Genomic DNA, 24,765 nt, shown 5'->3' with positions numbered 1-24,765 from the left:
ATGGAAGGCAGCTGTATGGAGTTCTCAACGACAAGTTGCAGAAACTGCTGAAGGAGAGGGTGAATCGAGTCAGTTTGCTGAGGTGAAAGCCATCCAGCTGGCCCTGGACATTGCTGAGCGAGAAAAGTGGCCAGACTCATGGATGGTGGCAAATGCCTTGTGGGGGTGGTTGCAGCAATGGAAGCAGAACAACTGGCAATGCAGAGGTAAACCCATCTGGGCTGCTGCATTATGGCAAGATATCACTGCCCAGGTGCAGAAGCTGGTGGTGAGGGTACGCCATGTAGATGCCCACATACCTAAGAGTCGGGCCACTGAGGAACACCACAACAACCAACAAGTGGATAAAGCTGCTAAGATTGAAGTGGCTCAGATGGACTTAGATTGGCAACATAAAGGTGAATTATTTTTGGCCCGGTGGGGCCATGACACTTCAGGCCATCAGGGCAGGGATGCAACATACAGATGGGCTCATGATTGAGGGGTGGACTTAATGGACACCATTGCCCAGGTTATTCACGACTGTGAAACATGCTGCAATAAAGCAAGCCAAACAGTTAAAGCCTCTTTGGTATGGAGGATGATGGCTGAAGTATAAATATGGGGAGGCCTGGCAGACTGATTATATCACACTCCCACCAACCCATGAAGGCAAGCGCCATGTGCTTACCATGATGGAAGCAACCACCGGATGGCTGGAAACATAAGCTGTGCCCCACGCCACTGCCCGGAACACTATCCTGGGTCTTGAGAAACAGATTTTGTGGTGACACAGCACCCCACAGAGAATTGAGTCAGACAATGGGACTCATTTTCGGAACAACCTTATAGACACTTGCGCCAAAGAGCATGGCATTGAGTGGGTATATCACATCCCCAACCATGCACCAGCCTCTGGGAAAATTGAACGGTACAATGGGCTGTTAAAAACTACCCTGAGAGCAATGGGTAGGGGAACTTTCAAGCATTGGGATACACATTTAGCAAAGGCCACCTGATTGGTCAACACCAGAGGATCTGCCAACAGGGTTGGCCCAGCCCAGTCAGAAATTTTACATATTGTAGAAGGGGATAAAGTTCCTGTGGTGCACATGAAGAATTTGCTGGGGAAGGCAGTCTGGGTTATTCCTGTTTCAGGTCAAGGCAAACCCACTCGTGGGATTGCTTTTGCTCAAGGACCCGGATATACTTGGTGGATAATGCGGGAAGATGGGGAAGTCCGATGTATACCTCAAGGGGATTTGATTTTAGGGGAAAACAGCCAATGAACTTAATTATATGTTGTTGCCTGCTATGTAATATTTTTATAGCCCATCAACTAGATGTCTTCAGGTCACGAGTGACTGGCCCTGACTTCCTTCCGACCATCATCCCAACAGAGAATGAACTTTGACAGAACCAGACGAGTTCAGCGGTAAAGGAACAATCAGCATCAGCAGGCAATGATCCAGCACTGCACACAGACTATCCCGCTCCTAAAGACTGTTACAAGATATGGAACCTGACATTATGGATCGGATGAACTCCGCAGCATTACAGGGATTGGTCCATGCAGTAGGAAATGATCTGTTTCTGTCTGTCTGTGTGTGCATGTGTATATATATATGTAAGAGTGATGGTGTATTGAAAATACGGTATCTGAGCATGACGTGAATGGTATGGAATAAGGGGTGGATACTGTCCTGGGTTCAGCAGTAGCAGTCATTTTTTTCTCCTTCTTGGTAGCTGGTACAGCACTGTGTTTTGACTTTCGGGCTGGGAACAGAGCTGATAACACCGATGTTTTCAGTTGTTGCTCAGCAATGTTTACTCTGACCAAGGACTTTCTGAGTCTCATGCTCTGCCAGGGAGGAGGGGAAGCTGGGAGAAAGCAGAGACAGGACACCTGACCCAGACTAGCCAAAGAGGTATTCCATACCAGAGCACATCATGCCTGGGGAGATAACTGAGAGTTATCCGGAAGGGTTGGCTTACTGCTCGGTCAGGCTGGGTTTCGATGGGTGGTATTGTATTGTCTTCCCTTGTTATTTCTCTTATAATTAGTATTATTGGTTGTAGCAGTAGTGATTTGTGTTATACCTCAGGTACTGGACTGTTCTTATCTCAGTCCGTGGGAGTTACATTCTTTCCACTCTCCTCCCCATTTCTCCAGGAGTGTGTGTGTGGGGGGGGGTAGGAATAAAGGGCTGGGGGGGGGTGGCAGGGTGGTGTAGACTGTGTGGTTCTGATTTACGTCCTGGGCTTAAGCCATGACAGATTTCCAACATAGAGCTTTTTCCTGAAGACAGATACCTAAATTTTCCTTTTAATTTCTGAAGGCCTAACCATAATTAATCCAGAATCATTCCAAACTCAGTGCCAGGCAAAGAGCCTCCCTTTTTAGTGCCTCCCTTGTTCGAACCTGCTGCCTTTCTTTTAGTGCAGAGAAGATGCCAGAGGAGCTGATCTACACTCCCAGCTAGCAAGGCATGTCTATGAGCCTGTACTGCAAGACAGTTTTCCATTTCCCATCTTAAAATGTTGCTTGTCAATTAGGAGTAATCATATGCTATCATTGAGAATGATGAATTGGTTATTTAATTAACTAATTTCTTTGGCCCATAAACATCTGTGCCATGGCTTAAAGAGAAATAATCAGGTAGAAAACTAACACTTTTTCTAGAAATAGGTTATTTTGTTGCATGAACAGTGAGCTAAGAATTATCTAGATGAAAGCAGAATTGTCCTCTTTGGAATTAAGAAAAGTTGTTCCTAGTTTTGTTATATTAAGGTTCATAAGTTTATCACAAATCAAAATTTTGAGCCTAAACTCTGACTGTCCATGCAATGCTATTTCAGCAGAAAAACTGGTAGAATAAAAATTGCATTTATCATTTGACCAAAATGGGATATTGCTTCCAATTTTTTGAGGAAGTTGAAGCTTTTCTCAATCTAGAACTTGCCCTCCAGTTACATCTAGTAGCCTTCCCTTACCTGCGGTACATCCCACTGTCTCAAAGGAGCTATGTGTGTGCAACATAGAATCATAGAATAGTTAGGATTGGAAAGGACCTTAAGATCATCCAGTTCCAACCCCCCTGCGTCAGCAGGAATCTAAATGTTGAAAAAATCATCTGCAATGTCACCTGCACTTGTTAATAAACTCGCTACATAAACTAATTTGGGCATTGACTACACATCTTTCTTTGAAAACATTTTTCCTACAGAATATCACTTGCATGTTCAAGCCCAGACATGGTACAGTGACAACCAGTTGTGCTGTAGTTCAGTGCAGTGATTCTAAAAGGTTCTAACTGTGCATGTTCGTACACCACAGTCTTGCAAAGCCTTGTACGTTGTGGGAATGGGTAACCACATCATTTCAGCTGTCACAACTGCTAAACATCTTTCATGATAATTATAATGCATTCAAGCAGGAGATATCATGAGAACATCTCACTAACTTTCCAAAGGTGTCCATGGTCCTTAAAATGACTATTTCTCTGGAGATATAACTTACCTCATTACCATATATGTTTAAAGAAAAAAAAAGAAGAAAAAAAAAAAAGAGCCTACTGATTAGCTCTGTTAAGCTGCTGACAGCAGTTTCAAGTGTCAGAAGTATGGCAGTTACATAGAGCTACAATACCTGTTGGCCTAGGAGTCCTTGCATGTGAAATGTAGTCTCCTACCAACGTTCCCAAGGCCTGATCCGGTATTTGCACATTGTTCTTACCTTACCTCAACCCACTGTGGGAGCCTGGGAGGTGCATCCGGAAATGAGCCCAATGCCAGACACAGGAAGGTGGCTTTTGCTTTCTCTCAATTGTCCTTCCTCCTGGGTGCAGAACACTCTCTGCTGTCAGGTGAACGATCACTTGGTGATTTACCCACTTGACACAGCCATGGCGATGCAGCGTACACTGACAGACAGACAACTTCTAACACTAAGCTCACTTATTCACTTTATTGAACTGTACTAGTTATTGCAATCAGATTAAGTCACATTTATAAAGCAGACCATCATGTTGCACTAAAGCCAATAATATTCATTACATAGTTTTAATCATTGTCTGGTGAACTGGCAACTCCAATAAAAGCATTAATCTTTAATTAAAAAATTAAAAAGAAATATTCAGACAATAGCCAAGCAATCACATCACAATGCACAGTTACCTAAAAATGCAATTAAAAAGCAGTTAACAAAAAAGAAAACAATCATACCTAATCTGTAACTATCAATATAATGCAAGAAGCAACAAAGGGAAACATCATCAAAGCAGATTTATCTAATCCTGTAAATTCAGTCAGAAGCAGAAGCTCTGAAGTACACTAGCTGAAGGAGGACAGTAAAAAATACTGAGCATGGAATACTTTTAATCTCTTCTATTAATATTAATTTCTATCTGCTTATAATAGCAGCACCTCATGGCCAAATCATTACAGTTTTAAATCTGGGTTGCAAATGACACTTTGATTGGATGTAATGTTCAAATGGTCCCCCCCCCACTGTGCCACCATCAAATCTTCTGCAGAGAGGTGTCCTGTAGTGCCAGTGGCTCACTGTGCATGCTGGCTTAATGTGTGGTTCTGTAAAGATGAAAAAATGAGACATGCATGAGGGGCAGAATAATAGAAAGCATGCCCATACCCTCCCACTCAGTATCATTTATGCAGAGCTCCACATAAAAGCTTCTCAATTATTACAAAACAAAATGCAATAAAGAAAAAGTACTCATAAGTAACAGCTGCCAATATGACACATTTGCTTTGTTCTGACAGATCTGTTAATGTTGCCATGAACTTAGAAAATAAATGCTACAAGCCAAGTAAAGCCATGAGGGGTTTTTTCTTTCTTTTTTCTTTTCTTTCCCCTTTCAGTACATATAAAGAATTCTTTAGGCATTCCCTTAACTGTGACAATTAAAAAGAGAAAACAAAATCTGAGTCATGGGGGGAACCCTTGGCATATTTTACTCTTTTATTCTCACTAGTACCAGGTGTAAGTACTGTCAGCAAGAGACCAGATTGTGACACACGCTTCTCAGTACAAGGAATACTCTAGCAATAACAGCTGGTCCACCAGTTCAGTCACCATGGTAATATTCCCAGCAGAAAAAAGGGTGGACATGTAACCCAGAAGTTAAATGTCTTTAAAGAACAGAATTTGCTCTACATATTTCTTTTAGCAGTTTAAAATCTTTATTGTTCCCTTCTTTCCTTTTGGTAGATTTGTAATAGACTCATGTCATCACAGGATCTTGCATCAGAGGATGCTGACCTGCCTTGCCATTTTGAGCAGGAGCCAATAAATTAAGAAGCCAGGCTTGGAAGTGTATTTTTTAGAGCAGCACCAATTCACCTACATTTCTGTGCTGACTGAAACCCCAGTCCTACATCTAAGCTCAACTTTATTTGTATGATTATTCAACTATTTGAACAACTGGAGATGTGCTTCATGGTGAGCTTTTCTTGAACTCGATCCCCAGCATCCCCAAATGTAAAAATTCATTTTCAATATTTCAAGCCTAGGGAATTTTACTAGTCCCCATCTGCCTAATAACAGAGCTGGGCAAGTCTGCCAGCTTGAAAAAATAAGTTTTTAAACATGAAACTAATTTTTAATCTAGTTATTTATGAAGCTTTAAAATAAAGTAAGATATTTTAACTTTTCATAAATCACCTTGTCTTCCTTCACTATCCACAGTTACATCTTGATGATGGTCCTCCGCTTTACCCAGAGATGTCATCTTCCTGATAAAAAAACATTTGTGGTTTTCCACAGCTAATGGGTGGCCCACAATGTGCGAGGCCAGGCAGCTGTGATCCCATTTGCAGGAAGGAGCATTTCTGGACTGTGCACTCCCAAAAAGTGACTACCAGGTGTATGAAGTGCTGATGAGTCCCTAAATCATGGCAAAAGTTATCTGGGATATTGTGGCAGGTGGGCTGCAAGAAACAGGCAAGCTTTAGCATGCCAGAAGGTTACAGAGGTGGCAGTAGCATCATAGCTGCTGTGTGTACAGGAGCCCTCGTGAAATTAAATGCAATTAGCTGATGAAACCACAAAATAACTGTACTTTGTTTAGCATAACAGTAGCCCTCTGAGCATACCCCAGTCTGTGATGCTAAATACTTCAGAATCAAAGAACAGAAATACTGTGCTAAGACCTGGAAAGCTTATGAGGTACTTATATATGCTTATATAGCATTAGACTAAAATATTATCAAGTGAGTTGACAGTTGAAACTACATTGCTTTTAGACAATCTTAGCATCACCAAACATAAAAGCCAATGGCTCTTTACTTTGCTATAAATGCAAATCTTCCTGGCCTTAAGAAGGAATTACCTTTGCAGTGCTGGATATTATTTTCAAGTCAAATAATGACTTTATGGAAGAGGATGGATGGAGCACTACAAATGCGATGGCAGCACTGATAAGAAGCTTGTCCCCTAAACCTAAAGCATGAAAATGTGAAAGAATGTACAGGCCACCCTGTGCTCAGACACACTCCTGGATATTTTAACAATGGCAATTTCTTGTGCACTTCATTACAGTTCTATTTTTAGGTCATCCTCCATATCAATGAAAAAAGTGAAAGGTTTGCTATCTTCAAATCGAAAGGAGTGGTACTCGTGGTAGACAAATCCATACTTATTTCGGCAGTTTCATTTAAAAGATAACACACAATCAGCACTGGATGCATGGTGCACGGTCTACAGTCAGGGAACACAATTTCAAACTTGTGTGGCTGCTGCATTGATTACACCAGGCAGGTCAATAGAAAATGGTATGTGGCTCTAAATCTGATAATGAAGCTTGCATTGTGAGCCCTTTCTCCTCAAACATAGGTTAATAGTATGTTCTGAACACTCCTGATGCAACGAATATACTGGGTTTGTGAGCAGAGTTTATGCAAAGAAATAAAAAGATCATACTCAAATCCTGCAGCCATTCAAAGCTGGGTGAGGTAGGAGCTGAGAAGTTAGCCGGGCCATAGGTCTATCAGTTAAAGAAAATAAAATACACAGTTTTCATATGCAAATATGGATTCTGTCTTAATAACTTGGGAACATACCATTTATTCCTTTTGCATGCATTACTGGCAATCAATATGTCTGCTAGTCCCCAGACCAAGCAGTTAATAAATAGAGCCACATGTATACAGGACCACACAAACATACCTGTAATGCCTATGGACACTAGAGCTTGTGTGCACCAAATCCTCCCCTGCCCTTCGGAGAGCAGGTCCTGCACAAGCCATGTGCACAGATGTGCGAGTCCTGCACACCCCGGTGCTGGTGAACACCCAACCAACAGGTTCCTGCATATGTGTGTACTCAGAAGATCCACAAAAGCCTGTCTGTATCCTCTGCAACCAGTATAGGTTTCTTACCTATTAAAATGCATTTCAGACCACACAAACATGCTTCCCAAAAAAAAAAGTCTGGCAACCTGTCTCCATTTGCTAACAACTGTCATGTCTTCTTGCTTCTACTCCCTCTGCTCTGTACCTGTGCAGCTTATTGGAATTGTGCTTTGCAGATGTCAGAAAGCACCCAAGACGTTTAGGGCTTATGTCCCTCCTCTAACACATACTTTGCATATTTGACCCATGGTTTACCAAATAACCTTATTAGGTACCTCTGCGTGTGTCCACAGACAAAATGGTTCTGGCTGACCAGACTTTCAGAGCAACTGATAAAGAAGCAAATACTGGCATTGAGAATGCTCTGTGTCTTAGCAGAAACAGTTTTAACCCCAGCACTACACTGGGCTGTTCCAGGCAGCAGAATGAAACCATAAAGGCCAGAAGGGAGCAAATACTTTGAAACACGGGATACTACAGGAATGCTTCTACCCAAGCAGCCTAAGGAAACTTCACCCCTTTCCAGCAGGAGGGTGGACTGGCAAGAAACAGCTCTGGTGTGATTTTTCAACTCTAGAAGTTATAGTAAAAAAAAAAAAATCTTAATGGTGATTTCCAAAGGTAAATAAAACAGCCACAAAAATGAAGCCTCTCCAGGCATGCTTGTGTGTGTGTGAGCATGCCTATCTGCTCACGAGGTGTCATGGGTTCAGCTGTGGCAGTCATTTTTCTCCTTCTTGTGGCTGGTGCAGTGCTGTGTTTTGACTTCTGGGCTGGGAACAGTTGCTTGATAGCGAGCATGTTTTGAGGGTGTTTTTGTTCAAGGTTTTTTCTGAGCACGTGCTCCAGCCAGGTGGAGGAGGGGAGGCCGGGAGGAAGGAGAGACAGGACACCTGACCCAGGCTAGCCAATGAGGTATTCCATACCATAGCACGTGATGCCCAGGATGCATACTGGGAGAGAGAGAGCTGGAAGGGTGGAGCTCGGGAGGAAGATGGAGGAGGGAGTACGCGGTGCTCGGCCGGGCAGGGTGGAGTGAGTTATGGGTCGGTGACTGGTGGGGTGTTGTATTCTTTTCGCTTGTTATTGGCTGTATCATTATTATTGTGTTATGCCTTAGCTATTAAACCGTTCTTATCTCAATCCGTGGGGGCTACATTCCTTGGATTCTCCTTCCTAACTCTCCGGGAGTTGGGGGACTTGGTTTAAACCACGACACGAGGCCATCCATACTCTTGTGCATTTGGGGCCAGCAGGAGGCAGGAGGTAATTTGGAAGCTGTGCAGTAAAAATGGTTCTTCACAGCTCCTGCTTGTCCCCCTGGTTCATACATGGCTCACAGCCATTACTGCAGATGGAAAACTCCACAGCAGCACTAAGTCACCTGTCAAGATCAAGTAAGTCAAATCTTATTTATAAGTCAAGGTTGGAAAATTTCTTCTTTTCTTAATAATCATTAAAAGTGGATAGCGATTCTATTAGGCATGTCAGTGGGAAAAATGCAACTACCCTGAGCCTAGGGGCCATCACAGTGTTTAAGTGAATTTTCTACTGGGTGCACAATCCCCAATTAACCATTTGTGGAAATGTCTGTGAACATGGAACTGAGCAACAGGTTTTAGGAAATAAAAAGATTTCAAACAATGGTTGATTATTGTCTGTGTAGATACTGATTACTCTCTAGATCCTCCCCTGGGGATACACCATGCCATGTGAATCAAGCCATTAGTGCAGGACATCTACAATGAATATTTTTCTGGTTTTCTATGTAGATTATTGTGAAAACACTGGCATGACAATCTCCATTTTCAGAGCACTGTGTCAAGAAAGAAGAAGTCAAGCTTGAAAGATGGTCACTTAGAGTAGCTCAAAGAACTCTTACAAGCTTACAAGGAGAAAAAACACATACACAAAAGCAGCATATAATGGAGCAAAGCTCCAAGCCAGGCAGTCAAGCTGTGAGTCTCCCACACTGCAGGGGCATTCACTGCCAGAAAGTCAGAGGTGTACTACACAGGAGCAGATGAAAAAATAAAATGCAACTGTGAAGGGGGTAATAATGGTTTTGGGCCATAATACATCCTGTCTATAGTGCCACTGTGCATCTGTTATATATCTGTTATATTTTGTACCAGCTGTTTAGAAGTATCCTGTGTGTGTGAGCACATACACCTAAAAGACCATATGTTAAACAGAGGTTAAGAAATGGGACAAGGGAGGTGATGCTCACCACCCTCAAGTAAAATTCATAAACCTTCTGCAGTATTACACAGAGATTGGGACTCTGATGAAAGGCTATTAAGCATTGCTCCCCTTCCAGATCAAAATAAACAGAAACCATTCCTCAAATCATTTCATAGAAATTATAGAATCATAGAATAGAATCATGGAATAGTTAGGGTTGGAAAGGACCTTAAGATCATCCAGTTCCAACCCCCCTGCCATAGGCAGGGACACCTCACACTAAACCATTTCACCCAAGGCTTCATCCAACCGGGCCTTGAACACTGCCAGGGATGGAGCATTCACAACCTCCCTGGGCAACCCATTCCAGTACCTCACCACCCTCACAGTAAAGAATTTCTTCCTTATATCCAATCTAAACCTCTGCTGTTTAAGTTTCAACCTGTTACTCCTTTTCCTGTCACCACAGTTCCTAATGAAGAGTCCCTCACCAGCATCCCTGTAGGCCCCCTTCAGATACTGGAAGGCTGCTCTGACGTCTCCACACAGCCTTCTCTTCTCCAGGCTGAACAGCCCCAACTTTCTCAGCTCCAGTCCCCTGATCACCCTGGTGGCCCTCCTCTGGACTTGTTCCAACAGTTCCATGTCCTTTTTATGTTGAGGACTGTAGAGACAGTGTTCTCACAGGAGAATGAATATTTGGTACATGAACTCTGAATAACTCTGAAAGATACAGCAAGGCTGTGAAAGGCCCAAGGAAGCTTAAGCAAGCAAGATAAGAAGAAGGTGGAATTCACTGAGTGATGAAAACCGTGGACTGTTGGCAAGCTTTCGAGGTCATGTTCTCACACCTGTGCTTGACCAATTATATGTTAGTCACTAAGGGTCTTCAAGACATGTATCCAATCATGATATACCAAATTGCTGTAGGTGTGTGTAAGCAATAGTATATAAGGAGTTAATGCTTTGCAATAAATGGCTTTTGGTCTGATCATATTGATCTCTGACTGAGTCCATTCTGCAGCAGTTAAGAAGTTGATGGTGCTAATCAGAATAATAACTTATTGAATTCTACATTTATGCAAACAGCAAATGGTACCCGAACACGGATCCTCAATATTTTCACATTGAAACTGAAGAAATTGAAACACGGGGATTTGATCCAGCAGGACCAGGATTAGGAGGTAGAAGCCTCAGAGGTAGATGCCTTGGAACGGAGCCTTGTGAGCCCGGAAGACACAGCCCAGTGCAAATAAGGTAACAGCTGACATGGGTGGAAGAGGAATAAATAAATAAAAAAAAAAAGAAGCTCTTCTAACATATCCTCTCTGTGAGAGGGTCAGAGTATGATGAAGCTATGCTGTCATGGGTTGAGCAGTGGCAGTCATTTTTTCTCCTTCTTGTGGCTGGTGCAGTGCTGTGTTTTGACTTCTGGGCTGGGAACAGTTGCTTGATAGCGAGCATGTTTTGAGGGTGTTTTTGTTCAGGGCCTTTTTTGAGCACGTGCTCCAGCCAGGTGGAGGAGGGGAGGCCGGGAGGAAGGAGAGACAGGACACCTGACCCAGGCTAGCCAATGAGGTATTCCATACTATAGCACGTGATGCCCAGGATGCATACTGGGAGAGAGAGAGCTGGAAGGGTGGAGCTCAGGAGGAAGATGGAGGAGGGAGCACGCGGTGCTCGGCCAGGCAGGGTGGAGTGAGTTATGGGTCGGTGGCTGGTGGGGTGTTGTATTCTTTTCGCTTGTTATTGGCTGTACCATTATTATTGTGTTATGCCTTAGCTATTAAACCGTTCTTATCTCAACCCGTGGGGGCTACATTCTTTGGATTCTCCTACTTAACTCTCCGGGAGTTGGGGGAGCAGGATTTGGTTTAAACCACGCCATATGCTAAAAAGATTGTTGCTCTGGAATAAGGAGAAGGAGTTAATTGTGGGAGTCAGCGAAGCCTTTAATCTCAAGATGGGGGAAAAAATTCCTAAGGAAGAAGCCTCCTTTTTATGGATGTTTTCAGTCCTTCTTGAGGTGAAGGGAGCAACCTTTAAAGAGACAGACTTAAAGTTATTGTTGAAATGGTTGAAGACATGTGGGACGCAGCCACAGAAGGCAATGATGCTGTGAAAGGTTTGTTAGTCATTTGGAGAACTGTTTTAGAGATGTTAAAGCCAAAAACTGAGATCATGGGGACCAGTGCCCCCCCCGCCCGAACCTCCGCCAGTTACCGCTGCAGCTGTGAGGACTGAGGATGGGGATGAAGATGATCCTTTTGATTCAGGCCCTGTTGACCCCAAGAAGGAGCCTGTGCACCTTTATCAGTCTGCTGTTGCTGATCCTGAGATTCTGACGCCTGATAATTCCGATGCTGACCTGGATAGTCCTTTTGATCTGGAGCCTATTCATCTGGAAAAGAAGCCTGATTTATATCCCCCAGATCCTCATGATAAATGGGCAGCTGTAGAGGGAGAAGCGAGACGGGTGGGGTTGCAGATGTATCGCACGGTTTCCCGGTGATGTGTGTGCTGGATCAAGACCCGTGATGGGAAGGTCTCTCGTATGCTCTTATCAGGAGTATCTGGCGGACTGTAGCAGACCATGGACTTGGGACCCTCCTTTGTTAGTCTCTCTGTGATACTCATGTACTAGCAGTTGGTAAATATAAGTATGTCCATGTTTCTATTGACACCTTTATAGGTATGGCTTACCACTTCTTCCAATGTAGGCTGGCCACCTGTGTTGGAATGAGTGTGCATTTTGGCCAGTATAAAAGCCCAAGCCTCATGCAATGTGAGGGAGGCAGAGCCTCTGTGGGGACGCCCACTAAAGTTGAGCCTGCCACCTCGCACTGCAATGATGCTTCTCAGAGCTGGTTTCCTGATAGTCTTTACAGGGTCCTTGTGCTACGTTCTGTATGTGAGACCAGATAGTGGGAGTAATGATTGTCTGGATTTTGTGTTTCAAATATTTTAGTTGTGTGGACTGTGCTTGTGGGATCCCATATGTGTGTGTGTGTGTGTGTGATGAGGGCAGATGGTGTTCTGTGCATTTTTTGTGTTCGGGTTCATGTAAAAGTTTTTAACGGGCAGCAGTTTAACATTTTGGGCAAGAAAGGGTTAATGCAAAAGTGCGGTTGCCGGCAGGTATTTATGGTTGCTGCTGTAGAGGCACCACAAACAAAGCCTAAAGAGCACCTGCAACATGCTGAGCACATGTTTAGTGTGTTTAAAGTAACCTGGGGGTAAATCCAAGAATTGGAGGAACAGAGAGATAGGTTGAAACAAAAATTGCTAACTGAAAAAATGAGAGGGGAAATGCAACCACAAGCTTTATGAGCCATCACCCAAGCAGCATCAGGGTGGCAGAGAAAGAAGGAAAAAAATAAACAAATGGGTACTGACACAGCAAACTCCTTGACTGTTAACACTGTGCAGTTTACTTCTGCAGCTGCTTCACATTCCTTTTGCATCAGAATGCTTCTGCTTTAAGGAATCACTTTAACCTGTCTACTTGTCAATAACTGATAACCTGGGAGAGGGGGTATATTTGTGTCCTCCTACCTACAGGTCCATGGCAGCTGCCTACAGAGTTTGTCAAGCCTTGCCATGAGTGAGACAGACGAGTGGAAGAACTCGATGAATCAGCTACAGGAGCTGACCGTGAATACCCCAAGCAAAATGAGATAGAGGAAGAGAAAAACGAATGAGTGCAAAACATCACTTGGGGGCAACTGAATAGTAACAGCTTGAATATGTGTGGTTGTAATGTAGCTATTATTAGAGGTTGTGATTTTCTATATAAAACCACCTGTATTTACTAGCCAGTTGCTAATAAGAAACTACGCCTTGTATTGTATGAATTTGTCCCTTGCAAAAGAGATGTTAGAGCATGCAAATTTGCAGCAGCTGCTAGAAAATGCTAAGGCAAAAGCTAGAAAGATTCTAATATGATGGTACTGTTATAAAGCAGGTAATGGAACAAATTAAGAGGGTGGGAGAACTCCACTGGTAAGAAATTTCTTTGGTTAGTCACTTGCTGCCATCAGCATCTTCAACATGCTGCTGCACTCTGTGATAGTTACTCTGCTAATGTAAATCTGTGTGTGCTTTGCCATAGTAGTGACTTGTTACTGGATGCAGCAGATGAAACTCTGCATTGGCAAGGACTGAGATTGACCAAATGCCTGCTACCCCAGTTAAGGGCAAGACTGGGTTGGCCCCTGTGTTTGCCACCAAGAAGAACCTTTAGCTCTACTGTTGGCTGCAACTCAGCAGGTGTGGAGCGGTGGAGACACATGCCATGCCAGACCTTGATGTGAGGGATGGCCTCCGCTGTTATCAGAGAGCCATCCAGGGGAAAAAGGGCAGGCCCAGCTGTGTACAGCCTGTGCTTGGCATATGTAGAAGATATGATCTAGTCCAAATCCCCTGCTCAAGTAGGGTCATCTAAAGCAGGTACTGATAGTAGATCAAAGAAAAAAAAAGAGGAATTCAAGGGTTTTCTCCACACGGACAGTTAACAAAAGCGCAATTTGTACTAAATTCTTTAAATTTGTCTAGTTTTGATTCTCTTTCCACAATACAGCATTTGCAACATCTGACGTACGATTCCTTACCCAATCCACCGGTTCTGTGTAAGGAACTACAGGATAATGAGTGCAAAGGACCAGTGCCATTGCTGACAGCTGACATGGGGTTAAGGATATGGCTGTGTACAGCTATCGACAGAACCATACTGGCTGCCAGCGATATGTATAAAGCCCCAGAACTCAACAACATAAAGAAATGACAATGACAGAAATATTTGTAATATCTGTTCTATTATGTGTGACCATTGGTAACAGACAAGTACTCTGGGCATATCTGTTAAATCCCGAATATTCCATCCTGTTACATGGTGTGTAGGATTCACTGGTATGCCACATGTTATAAAGGTTCAAGTGACTTCAAATCAGACTAATCTTACTGAAATAATGCTGCCTGGAGTGGTGGGTTGTTATGTTACACAAGTCAAGAAGTGATAGAGCAGACACACCAAATTGTAAAAAACTTTTAGTAAAACTAAAAAGGGGGAGATGTGGAGACAGTGTTTTCACAGGAGAATGGATATTTGGTACATGAGCTCTGAATAATTCTGAAAGATACAGCAAGGCTGTGAGAGGCCTGAGGAAGCTTAAGCAAGCAAGATAAGAAGAAGCTGGAATTCACTGAGTGATGAGAACTGTGGACTGTTGGCAAGCTTTCGAGGTCTAGTTCTCACACCTGTGCTTAACCAATTATATGTTAGTCACTAAGGGTCTTCAAGACAAGTATCCAATCATGATATACCAAATTGCTGTAGGTGTGTGTAAGCAATAGTATATAAGGAGTTAATGCTTTGCAGTAAACGTCTTTTGGTCTGATCACATTGATCTCTGAGTCCATTCCGCAGCAGAGGACACCAGAACTGCACACAATACTCCAGGTGAGGTCTCACAAGAGCAGAGTAGAGGGGCAGTATCACCTCCTTTGACCTACTGGTCACGCTCCTTTTGATGCAGCCCAGAATATGGTTGGCTCTCTGGGCTATAAGCACACACTGCAGCCGGCTCATGTTCATTTTCTCATTGACCAACACCCCCAAGTCCTTCTCGTTGGGCTGCTCTGGATCTCTTCTCTGCCCACCCTGGAGCTGTGCCGGGAATGCTTCAACAAATTATGGAGATAACAGATTCACACAACAAACAACCAACATGAAACTTGACTTGTGATGAGACATTGGGTGACCTATTAATCACTGTATTTCTTCCAAAATTCAGGGGGTTCTCCAGACACAGGAGAGAGCCCATGTAGTTTCTCTCCCTGCCTTTCCCCACCTCCCTGTGCAGGTTTCTCCCACCCCTTCAGGCACTGTCTGGATCCACACCCAGGGATCAGGGTCTTGGCTGGGGACTCCTTGGGGCTGTATCCCCTCCTCCCTGTTCTCTACCCTTTGCCCCTTATGGGTGGGCACTGGGGGGAACAAGAGAATATCCCTCCACTGACTATCAACACACACAGCTCACCAGAAAAACACTAAACCTCAGATTCAGTCACTGACTTGAAGCAAAGTTTCAAGTCTCACATTTGAACATATAAACAAAACAAAACCTCGAAATTGCTACAAACCAAAGTTAGAGTGTCTGAGTATTTATGAAATACCATCTGCAGCATTGTTTTTTCAAGCAATAATTTCCATCTCTTGAATTCAAACAGGTAAAAAATCTCTCATGATATATACATAAGTACACACACGTTTGTGCAGAGGTACTATTTCCATCAAAGAGCAATGATTAAAGATAAAAATCTTTATGCCTTGACTTTATAAAAGGATTACTTAGGCAGAGGACACAAGATGAACCTTGCTTTAGCCACTGGAGATTATGCTCTTACCTTGTTCAGCTGCAAAAGTTGTTTATCTCCTTTATAATAGCTGGTGCAGTGCTGTAATTTCAACTTCAGTCAGAGAACAGTGCCAGTGGTTTTAGTGGTTGATAATTAATGCTTACTCTGACCAAGGACTTTTCAGTCTCATGCTCTGCCAGTGAGGAGGGGAAGCCGGGAGGGAACAGAGACAGGACACCTGACCCAAACTAGCCAAAGGGGTATTCCATACCACAGCATGTCATGCCCAGTATAGAAACTGGGGGGAGTTACGCAGAAGGCACAGATCACTGCTCGAGTCAGGATGGGTATTGGCTGGTGGGTGGTGAGCAGTGGTATTGGGCATCACTTATACAATGTCATGGTTTAAATCAATCTGCACAGCTCATGCACTCACTCCCCCCCCCTTGCTCCCCCAACTCCCGGAGAGTTGGGAAGGAGCATCCAAAGAATGTAGCTCTCATGGGTTGAGATAAGAACAGTTTAATAACTAAGGTATAACACAAATCACTGCTGCTACTACCAATAATAACAATAATGATAAAGGAAATAACAAGTGAAGAGAATACAACACTTCACCAGCCACCGACCCGTAACTCACCCCACCCTGCCCAACCGAGCACCGACTGATACCTCCTCCAAATCCCCAGAGCCCCAGCCATTCCAGGTAACTCTCAGTTACATCCTGGGTATGACGTGCTATGGTATGGAATACCTCTTTGGCTAGTCTGGGTCAGGTGTCCTGTCTCTGCTTTCTCCCAGCTTCCCCTCCTCCCTGGCAGATCATGAGGCTCAGAAAGTCCTTGGACAAACCAAACATTTGAGCAGTAATTCAAAACATACTTGCTATCAGCAACTGTTCCCAGCCCAAAAGTCAAAACACAGCACTGCACCAGCTACCAAGGAGAAAAAATGACTGCTACTGCTGAACCCAGGACAGTATCCACCCCTTATTCCATACCATTCACGTCATGCTCAGATACCACATTTTCAATATACCATCACTCTTATCTAAGTGCACCCTTATCTTAGTGCATGGACCAGTCCCTATAAAGCTGCTGAGTCCATCTGGTCCATGATGCCAGGCTCCATCTCTTGTAACAGTCTTTCAGAGCATTAGAGGCTGTGTGCAGTGTTCACACCTGTGCATAACCTGGGCAATAGTGTCCATTGCAAAGTCCACCCCTCGATCATGAGTCCATCTTTATGTTGCATCTCTGCTCTGATGGCCTGAAGTGTCATGGGCCCACCAGGCACAAAATCATTCACCATCCCCTTCAGCAGTTCTACAGCTTGCTGCTGGGGACTCCATACAGCTGCCTTCCATATCTGATGTTTCCAAAGCACTGGAGGGGCCCAGTGGACCAGACACTCGCCCATACTGTCCCGCATGCCCTGCCACTCATGACTGTCAGGCCTTAGGGAAAATCTCCTGGTGCTCCTATATCCTTGTCTAACCCTAGACAAGACCCAAACCTGACTCTGCTTAACTTTTGGGATCAGACAAAATGGTCGTGGGTAGAACACACTCTGTGTGTGTGTCAACATGCTGATCCCCACACAATCCACAGGCAGTTCCCAAGGGGGCCCAAAGGCCATTCAAAACTTTCAGAACTCTCAAATGATGCTGCAGTACTTGTCACTGGAGATGATGTAGCTGCCATGCTTGCCAGCTCTCCCACTACAAGCTTCTCTTCTCCCGAGTCCAGATCTTCCTCCTCTGCCTTGCTGGGAAGTGCTGCGTGGTCTCCTGCATCCTGCTGGGGCTCAGTGGGCAACTTCCGGGGGATGCTCTCAGCAGTCGCAGGGCTGGGCTCGGCTGCGGGGCTCGGCTCCTCTGCCATCTGCTCGTGCTGCTCAGCTGCCGCCTCTTTTGGCTCTTCCACCGCCCTGAACTCCTGCACCGGCAGCAGATCCCTCCCAGCCTCTGGTCCTGCCCCTGCTGCCGCTTGGTTCCCCGGGCTGCTCTCCCTGGCCTTTTCTGCCACCAGCGGCTCCCGGGGCAGCTCCTTCTCGGCTTCACGCAGCCTCACGCAGATGGAGGCGAGGACAAGGGCAAGGACGGTGAAGAGCAGTGGGACGGCCTGGTAAAAGTCCAAGTCCACGGCCACGTCCATCCCCCCCTGCCGCTGGAAACCCCCCATATTACAAGTCATTGCCATAAAATACAGTGAAAGAAGAACCTTAGCCCAAGCCACATACTTGATAAACACTAACACAACAAATACATGGCCAAAGTAACTGACAAGACTCTGAAACTGTGAGATCAAGAGAAACAACTGTGAGAGTCAATAAATCAGCATTGTGACGAGTGACTATAAATCCTTGGTGTCGTCGGCAAACTTGGTGAGGGCACAGTCAATCCCACTGTCCATGTCACCAACAAAGATGTTAATCAAGACCGGTCCCAACACCAATGCCTGAGGGACACCACTCGTTACTGGTCTCCAGACGGATATTGAACCATTGACCACAACTCTTTGTGTGCAGCCATCCAGCCAGTTCTTTATCCACCGAGTGGTCCACCTATCAAATTGATGTCTCTCCAATTTAGAGACAAGGATGTCATGTGGGACAGTGTCGAACGCTTTGCACAAGTCCAGGTAGATGACATCAACTGCTCCACCCCTGTCCATCATTTTTGTAGCCCCGTCATAGAAGGCCACCAAATCGGTCAGGCAGGATTTCCCCCTACTGAAACCATGCTGGCTGTCACCAAGCACCTTGTTTTTCATGTGCCCTAGCATGCCTTCCAGGAGAATCTGCTGCCAGATTTTGCCAGGCACAGAGGTGAGACTGACTGGTCTGTAGTTCCCTGGGTCATCCATTTTCTCCTTCTTGAAAATGGGAGTTATATTTCCCTTTTTCCAGACATCAGGAACTTCACCTGACTGCCATGATTTTTCAAATATGATGGCCAGTGGCTTTGCAACTTCATTCGCCAGCTCCTTCAGGACCCGCGGATGGATTTCATCAGGGCCCATGGACTTGTGTAGATTCAGGTTCTTAAGATGGTCTCGAACCAGATCCTCTCGTGCAGTGGGCCCAAGGTCTAGATTTTCACAGTCCCTGTGTCCACCTTCCAAGACACGGATGGTGTGGTCAGAGCCTTTGCCAGTGAAGACCGAGGCAAAGAAGCCATTCAGAACCTCAGCCTTCTCCAAGTCCTGTGGAGCCAGTTCTCCCAAAAGCTTCCGGAGGGGGCCTACATTGTCCCTAGTCTGTTTCTTAGCTGCTACATACCTATAGAATCCCTTCCTGTTATCTTGTTATCCCTTGCCAAGTTTAGCTCCAAGTGGGCCTTAGCTTTCCTAACCCCGTCCCTAGCTTCCCAGACAACATCCCTGTATTCTTCCCGTGCTGCCTGTCCTTGCTTCCACTTTTTATAAGCCTCTTTTTTCCTCTACGTTTCTTCAGCAGCTCCTTATCCATCCAAGGAGGTCTCCTGGCCCTCCTGCTGCACTTTCTTCTGGTTGTGATGCAACACTCCTGAGCTTGTAGCAGGTGATCCTTGAATATCAACCAAGAGTCTTGGGTCCCCCTGCCCTCTAGGGGTTCTTGAAGAGCCCAAAGTCTGCTCTCTTGAAGTCCAGGGCAGTGAGCTTACAGCACGCTCTTCTCACTGTCCTGAGGACCTCAAATTCGACCATCTCGTGATCGCTGCATCCAAGGCTTCCCTGGAACATCACATTTCCAACCAGCCCTTCCCTGTTGGTCAGCACAAGGTCAAGCAGGGCACCTCTCCTCGTCGGTTCCTCTATTGCTTGCAGAAGGAAGTTCTCTTCCACACAATTGAGGAATCTCCTGGATTGCTTGTGCCAGGCCATACCATCGCTCTAACAGATGTCAGGGTGGTTGAATTACCCGAAACTAAGCAAAGACATATTTCATAGCACAGCACATCATGCCCCCTATATAAACTGGTGGCAGTTACCTGGAAGGGTTAGATCACTGCTCAGGTTGGGCTGGGTATCAGTTGGAAGGTGGTGAGCAGATGTATTCTCTTCCCTTGTTATTCCGTTCTCACATTGGGGTGTCCATAGTGCCTTGTCGTGATTTAAGCCCAGCCAGTAACTCTGAACCACACAGCTGCTCGCTCACTAAAACCCACTCCTATTATTCCTCCCCCCACTCCTGGATGGATGGGGTTGAGAATCAGAAGAATGTAATTCACATGAGTTAAGATAAGAAGAGCTCAGTAACTAAGGTATAACACAAAACCACTACTACTACCACCAGTAATAATAATGATAAGGTGAATAACAAGGGAAGAGAATACAACCACTCACCACCCAATGATAATCTACTGTTAGTCTCCAGTCTCCGTTAGACTTTCACACTGGCCATATGGGGCTTTAATAGAGTGAACGGGTCCTGCTGATCACTCCCTGACTCTCCAGTCTATGGATCAGCTCATGGATGGGAATCAGGGAGTCTCGGTTGGTGCGATATTGCCGCTGGTGCACTGTTGTGGTCACGATTGGCACTTGTTGTTCTTTGACTTTCAGCAACCCCACAACAGAAGGATCCTCTGAGATACCAGGCAAGGTGGACAACTGCTCAATTTCCTCCAACTCCAAGGCAGCTGTACCAAAAGCCCATCGGTACCCTTTTGGGTCTTTGAAGTACCCTCTCCTGAGGTAGTCTATGATGAGGATGCATAGAGCCTCTGGACCAGTCATGATGGGGTGCTTTTGCCATTTCCTCCCAGTCAGGCTGATTTCAGCCTCCAGTACAGTCAACTCTTGGGATCCTCCTGTCACTCCAGAAATATAGATGGGTTCCACCCCTTGGCAGCTCGATGGCATTAGGGTACTCTGTGCACCGGTATCAACTAGAGCCTTATATTTCTGTGGGACTGATGTGCCAGGCCATCTGATCCACACAGTCCAGTAAATACGATTGTTCCCTACCTCCACCTGGCTGGAGGCAGAGCCCCCCTAATAGTCATCGTCATCACAACCTTAGACACTTAAGTCGTGTTGAAAGGGATTATTCTTTGTTATCACAGGAGCTGGAGTAAAATCAGCTCTTCCGCTCCACCTGGGAACATGTTCACCAGAGACTGAAGCTGCAGATCTCATGGGACGATCACTCTTGGCCCTTGCTCCCCTCTTCAGTTCACCCACACGTTCCTCCAAGGTTGAAGTAGGTTTTCCATCCCACTTCATCATGTCTTCTCCGTGATATGGTAAAACCATAGGGTGGCCCGTGGTGTGTACCTTCTATATTTTCTCTCTCTAACAGTAGGACTCCTTTTGTTAATAGCTGAGATGTGTGTTGGTACATGTGAGGAGCTGGATAAATCAGATAGATCATCCCTCAATTGTTTGAGATCCTGGGACAGTTTTTCCACAGCTGAGATGATGGAAGGGGTGAGATTGTCTTCTAACACTTGGAGTTTATGAATCATTTCATCCACTGTTAGTGGTACTATGTCATCCCAGGTTACTGTTGCCAATGAATGGGTGTATGATGATGGTACATTCCGGGTGTTTGCTACATGAGTCGTGTACATTCGACTACATCTGGATCTAGGGGTGTATCTGGCATCTGGCTTGGCATAGATGACCTGTACGATGGCCAATTCCCTCAGAGACTGGTTGCCTTTTCTAGAGTAGTCCGCTTGGCCGAACGACTCATAACGTCGTCGTTGTATGGAAACCTTTCTTTCACAGCTGCCAAGAACCGTCTCCAAAGACTGAGGTACTTTTACTCTCTTGCAATTGCTTTGTCAATTCCCCCTTCTCTAGCAAGTGATCCCAGCTGCTTGGCTTCTGTACCTTCTAGTTCGTGACCGTCAGCCCCATTGTCCCAGCATTGGAGCAACCAGGTGATGATGTGCTCCCCTGGATGAGGGGCAAAATCTCTTTGCATATTCCATAGCTCAGTTGAGGTCCGGGATCAAGAAGTCACCTCTTCTTCTTCTCCTTCCTCTGATCTGCATAATAATAACTCTTGTTCAGATGCTGTCCTGTGTAGTAAGTGCATTGGTTCTTCATCTTTCTTCACTGTACGGGTTGCTTCCTGTGCCTCTTGTTTGTTTTTCCCTTTTGGTACAGGGCCAATCAATATTGGCACAAATTGGTCCTCTGGTTTAGCTCCTGTGAATATCACTGTGGATGGAGTGGCTGCACTCTCTGTTGTTGAGGTTGGTGCAGCCACTGTGCTTGGGGATTGAGTAACACCATCAGCTGCACTGTGTTGCTGTCAGGGTTTGACTAGCTTCTGTACTTGTCACTGGGGTTGGTGTAGCTGCTGTACTTGTTGCTGGGGGTGATGTAGCTGCTCTGCTTAGAGCTGGGGTAGCTGCACTGTCTGTTGCAGCTGGAATTTGGGTAGTGACTGTACTTGTCACTGGGGATGGTGTAGCTGCTGTGCTTGGAGCTGGAGCAGCTGTGCTGACTCCTGCGTTGCCCTCAGATCCAGGGACATTTTTGTCCTTTTGATGGTGCTGGATACTGTTGAACAAAGCCCTGAAGGCATAGGCCATGTTGCCATGATTTGTCCATCTCTGGTATGGCCAGAACGACAGCACACATCATTTAGGTGTTTTACTAATTCTTCTGGATTTTGTACTTGTTTGGTGGTGAAATTCCAAAGCACTGGAGGGGCCGACTGACCTAGATACTTGCTCATACACACACCCTGCCACTCATGGCTGTCCAGCCTAGGGGAAAATCTCTTGGTCCTCCTATATCTTAGTCTAACCCCAGACAAGGCCCAAACCTGACTCTGCTTAACTTCTGAGATCAGATGAAATGGTTGTGGGTAAAACACACTCTGTATGCATGCTACCATGATGATCCCCATCACAATCAGCAAACAGGTCTCAAGGGTACCCAAAGGCCATTTAAAACCGTCAGAACTCTCAAATGATGCTGTATATGGTCTGGTGGGGGAGCTGGGAGCGTAAGGGTTGACCACCCGAGGAGGGGAAAAAAAGATATGTAATTGCAGATCACTTCTATTATATACCTCCCAAAGTATAAAGGTGGTGACCTGACTGGGAACATAAGCCAGATCAGTTTCATGATCAATGATTCTATTGCATTACAAGTCATTATCATAAAGTACAATGAGACAAGAACCTTAGCCCAAGCCCCCCAGCCAATAAACACTAAAACAGTAAATACCTGATGTAAGTAAAGTACGACATGCTGAAACTGTGAGATCAAGAGAAACAACTTTGAGAGCCAATAAGTCAGCATTGTGATGAGTGACTGTCAATCCAAAACAATGAATGCTTATTACAAATACAGTTAGATACACTCTGGTCAGATCTGTCATCTTAGCCCTTCAAGCTCCATGTTGGGCGCCACAAAGAACTGTTGTGGTTTAAGCCCAGCTGGTAACTCAGGACCACACAGCCTCTCACTCACTCCCTTATTCCCCTCCCCCCCCACTCCTGGAGGGATGGGGAGGAGAATCGAAAGAATGTAACTCCCATGAGTTAAGAACAGTCCAGTAACTAAGGTATAACACAAACCACTACTGCTACTACCAATAATAATGATAAGGGAAATAACAAGGGAAGAGAATACAACTGCTCACCAACCACAGCCCGACCCAAGCAGTGATCTAGCCCTTGTGGTTAACTGCCCCCAGTTTATATAGTGGACAGGACGTGCTGTGGTATGGAATACCCCTTTGGCTAATTTGGGTCACGTGTCCTGTCTCTGCTTCCTCGGGGCTTCCCCTCCTCCCTGGCAGAGCATGAGACTCACAAAGTCCTTGGACAGACTAAACATTTGAGGAGCAACTAAAACCATCGGTGTTATCAGCGCTGTTCCCAGGCTGAAAGTCAACACAGCACCACACCAGCTACTAAGAAAGAGAAAAATGACTGCTACTGCTGAACCCAGGACACTCCTGCACAGGACATGGCACATTAGAAATGCAAGATACTCTGCACCAATCAGCTCAAGCACATCTGGGTTGATGAGTGGAACACCTCCCTTATGAGGAGAGGCTGAGGGAGCTGGGTCTCTTTAGGTTGGAGGAGACTGAGGGGTGTCCTCATCAGTGTTTACAAATATGTAAAGGGTGGGTGTCAGGATGATGGAGCTAGGCTTTTTTCAGTGATGTCCAGTGATAGGACAAGAGGCAATGGGTGTAAACTGGAGCATAGGAGGTTCCACGTTAACATCAGGAAGAACTTCTTTACTGTAAGAGTGACAGAGCACTGGAACAGGTTGCCTAGGGAGGTTGTGGAGTCTCCTACGTTGGAGATATTCAAGGCCTGCCTGGACAAGTTCCTGTGTGATGTACTCTAGGTTACCCTGCTCTTGCAGGGGGGTTGGACTAGATGATCTTTTGAGATCCCTTCCAACCCTCGCGATTCTGTGATTCTGTGATTCTGAGTACAGGGCTGCTGCCACCACTAGTACACCCAACCCATGCATCAAGCATTCCCACCCCATTTTCATTTAACGTAAGCAGAAACCACAGAACAGGCAGAATCTGGAAACAAGCTGTATTCTAAATTATTTTACCTTTTTCCTTTCCCCTCTGGTCAAAGGGAGGTATAAAGCTACTCTCAAAACATGATGCTAGAGTATTAATTACACAAAAATTAGTATATGATTGAATATACTTCTCTGAAAGCAACTTCAGAAAGAGTGAACAGCAAGGCTGTACCAGGGCTGTTTTAGGGTCCTTGAAAGTAGTCTGGGCTGAAAATGCTAACAAACTTCCCAACAAAAGAGCATAGAGGTGCAGGCAATGACAGCTGTGTACACAAGCCCAGTCCAGAAAGGCAAGTTACCAACTGACTTTCTAACTATTCCTTCTCCTTTTGTTCTTATTAGGCCCCACTTTTTCTTTACTCATTAT

General features: G+C 45.2%; 1 protein-coding gene across 2 annotated transcripts in view; it reads right to left on the bottom strand.

Moving 5' to 3' along the window:
• Positions 1 to 3,927: 3,927 nt before the first annotated feature.
• LOC117438308 (zinc finger protein 423-like) overlaps positions 3,928 to 24,765 on the bottom strand; it is a 271,743-nt gene continuing 250,905 nt past the window's right edge. The window contains exon 5 of one of the 2 annotated variants that reach the window (XM_034073858.1): positions 3,928 to 4,569. In XM_034073858.1, coding sequence (XP_033929749.1) covers positions 4,406 to 4,569 — 164 coding nt within the window. In that variant the 3' untranslated portion in view covers positions 3,928 to 4,405. The remainder of the gene's footprint in view (positions 4,570 to 24,765) is intronic. The other variant, XM_034073857.1, reaches the window with a different exon arrangement.

The sequence above is a fragment of the Melopsittacus undulatus genome (assembly GCF_012275295.1).
Source record: "Melopsittacus undulatus isolate bMelUnd1 chromosome W unlocalized genomic scaffold, bMelUnd1.mat.Z SUPER_W_unloc_7, whole genome shotgun sequence".
In the NCBI taxonomy this organism is placed as follows: domain Eukaryota; kingdom Metazoa; phylum Chordata; class Aves; order Psittaciformes; family Psittaculidae; genus Melopsittacus; species Melopsittacus undulatus.
This window is presented reverse-complemented; position numbering and strand designations above follow the sequence as displayed.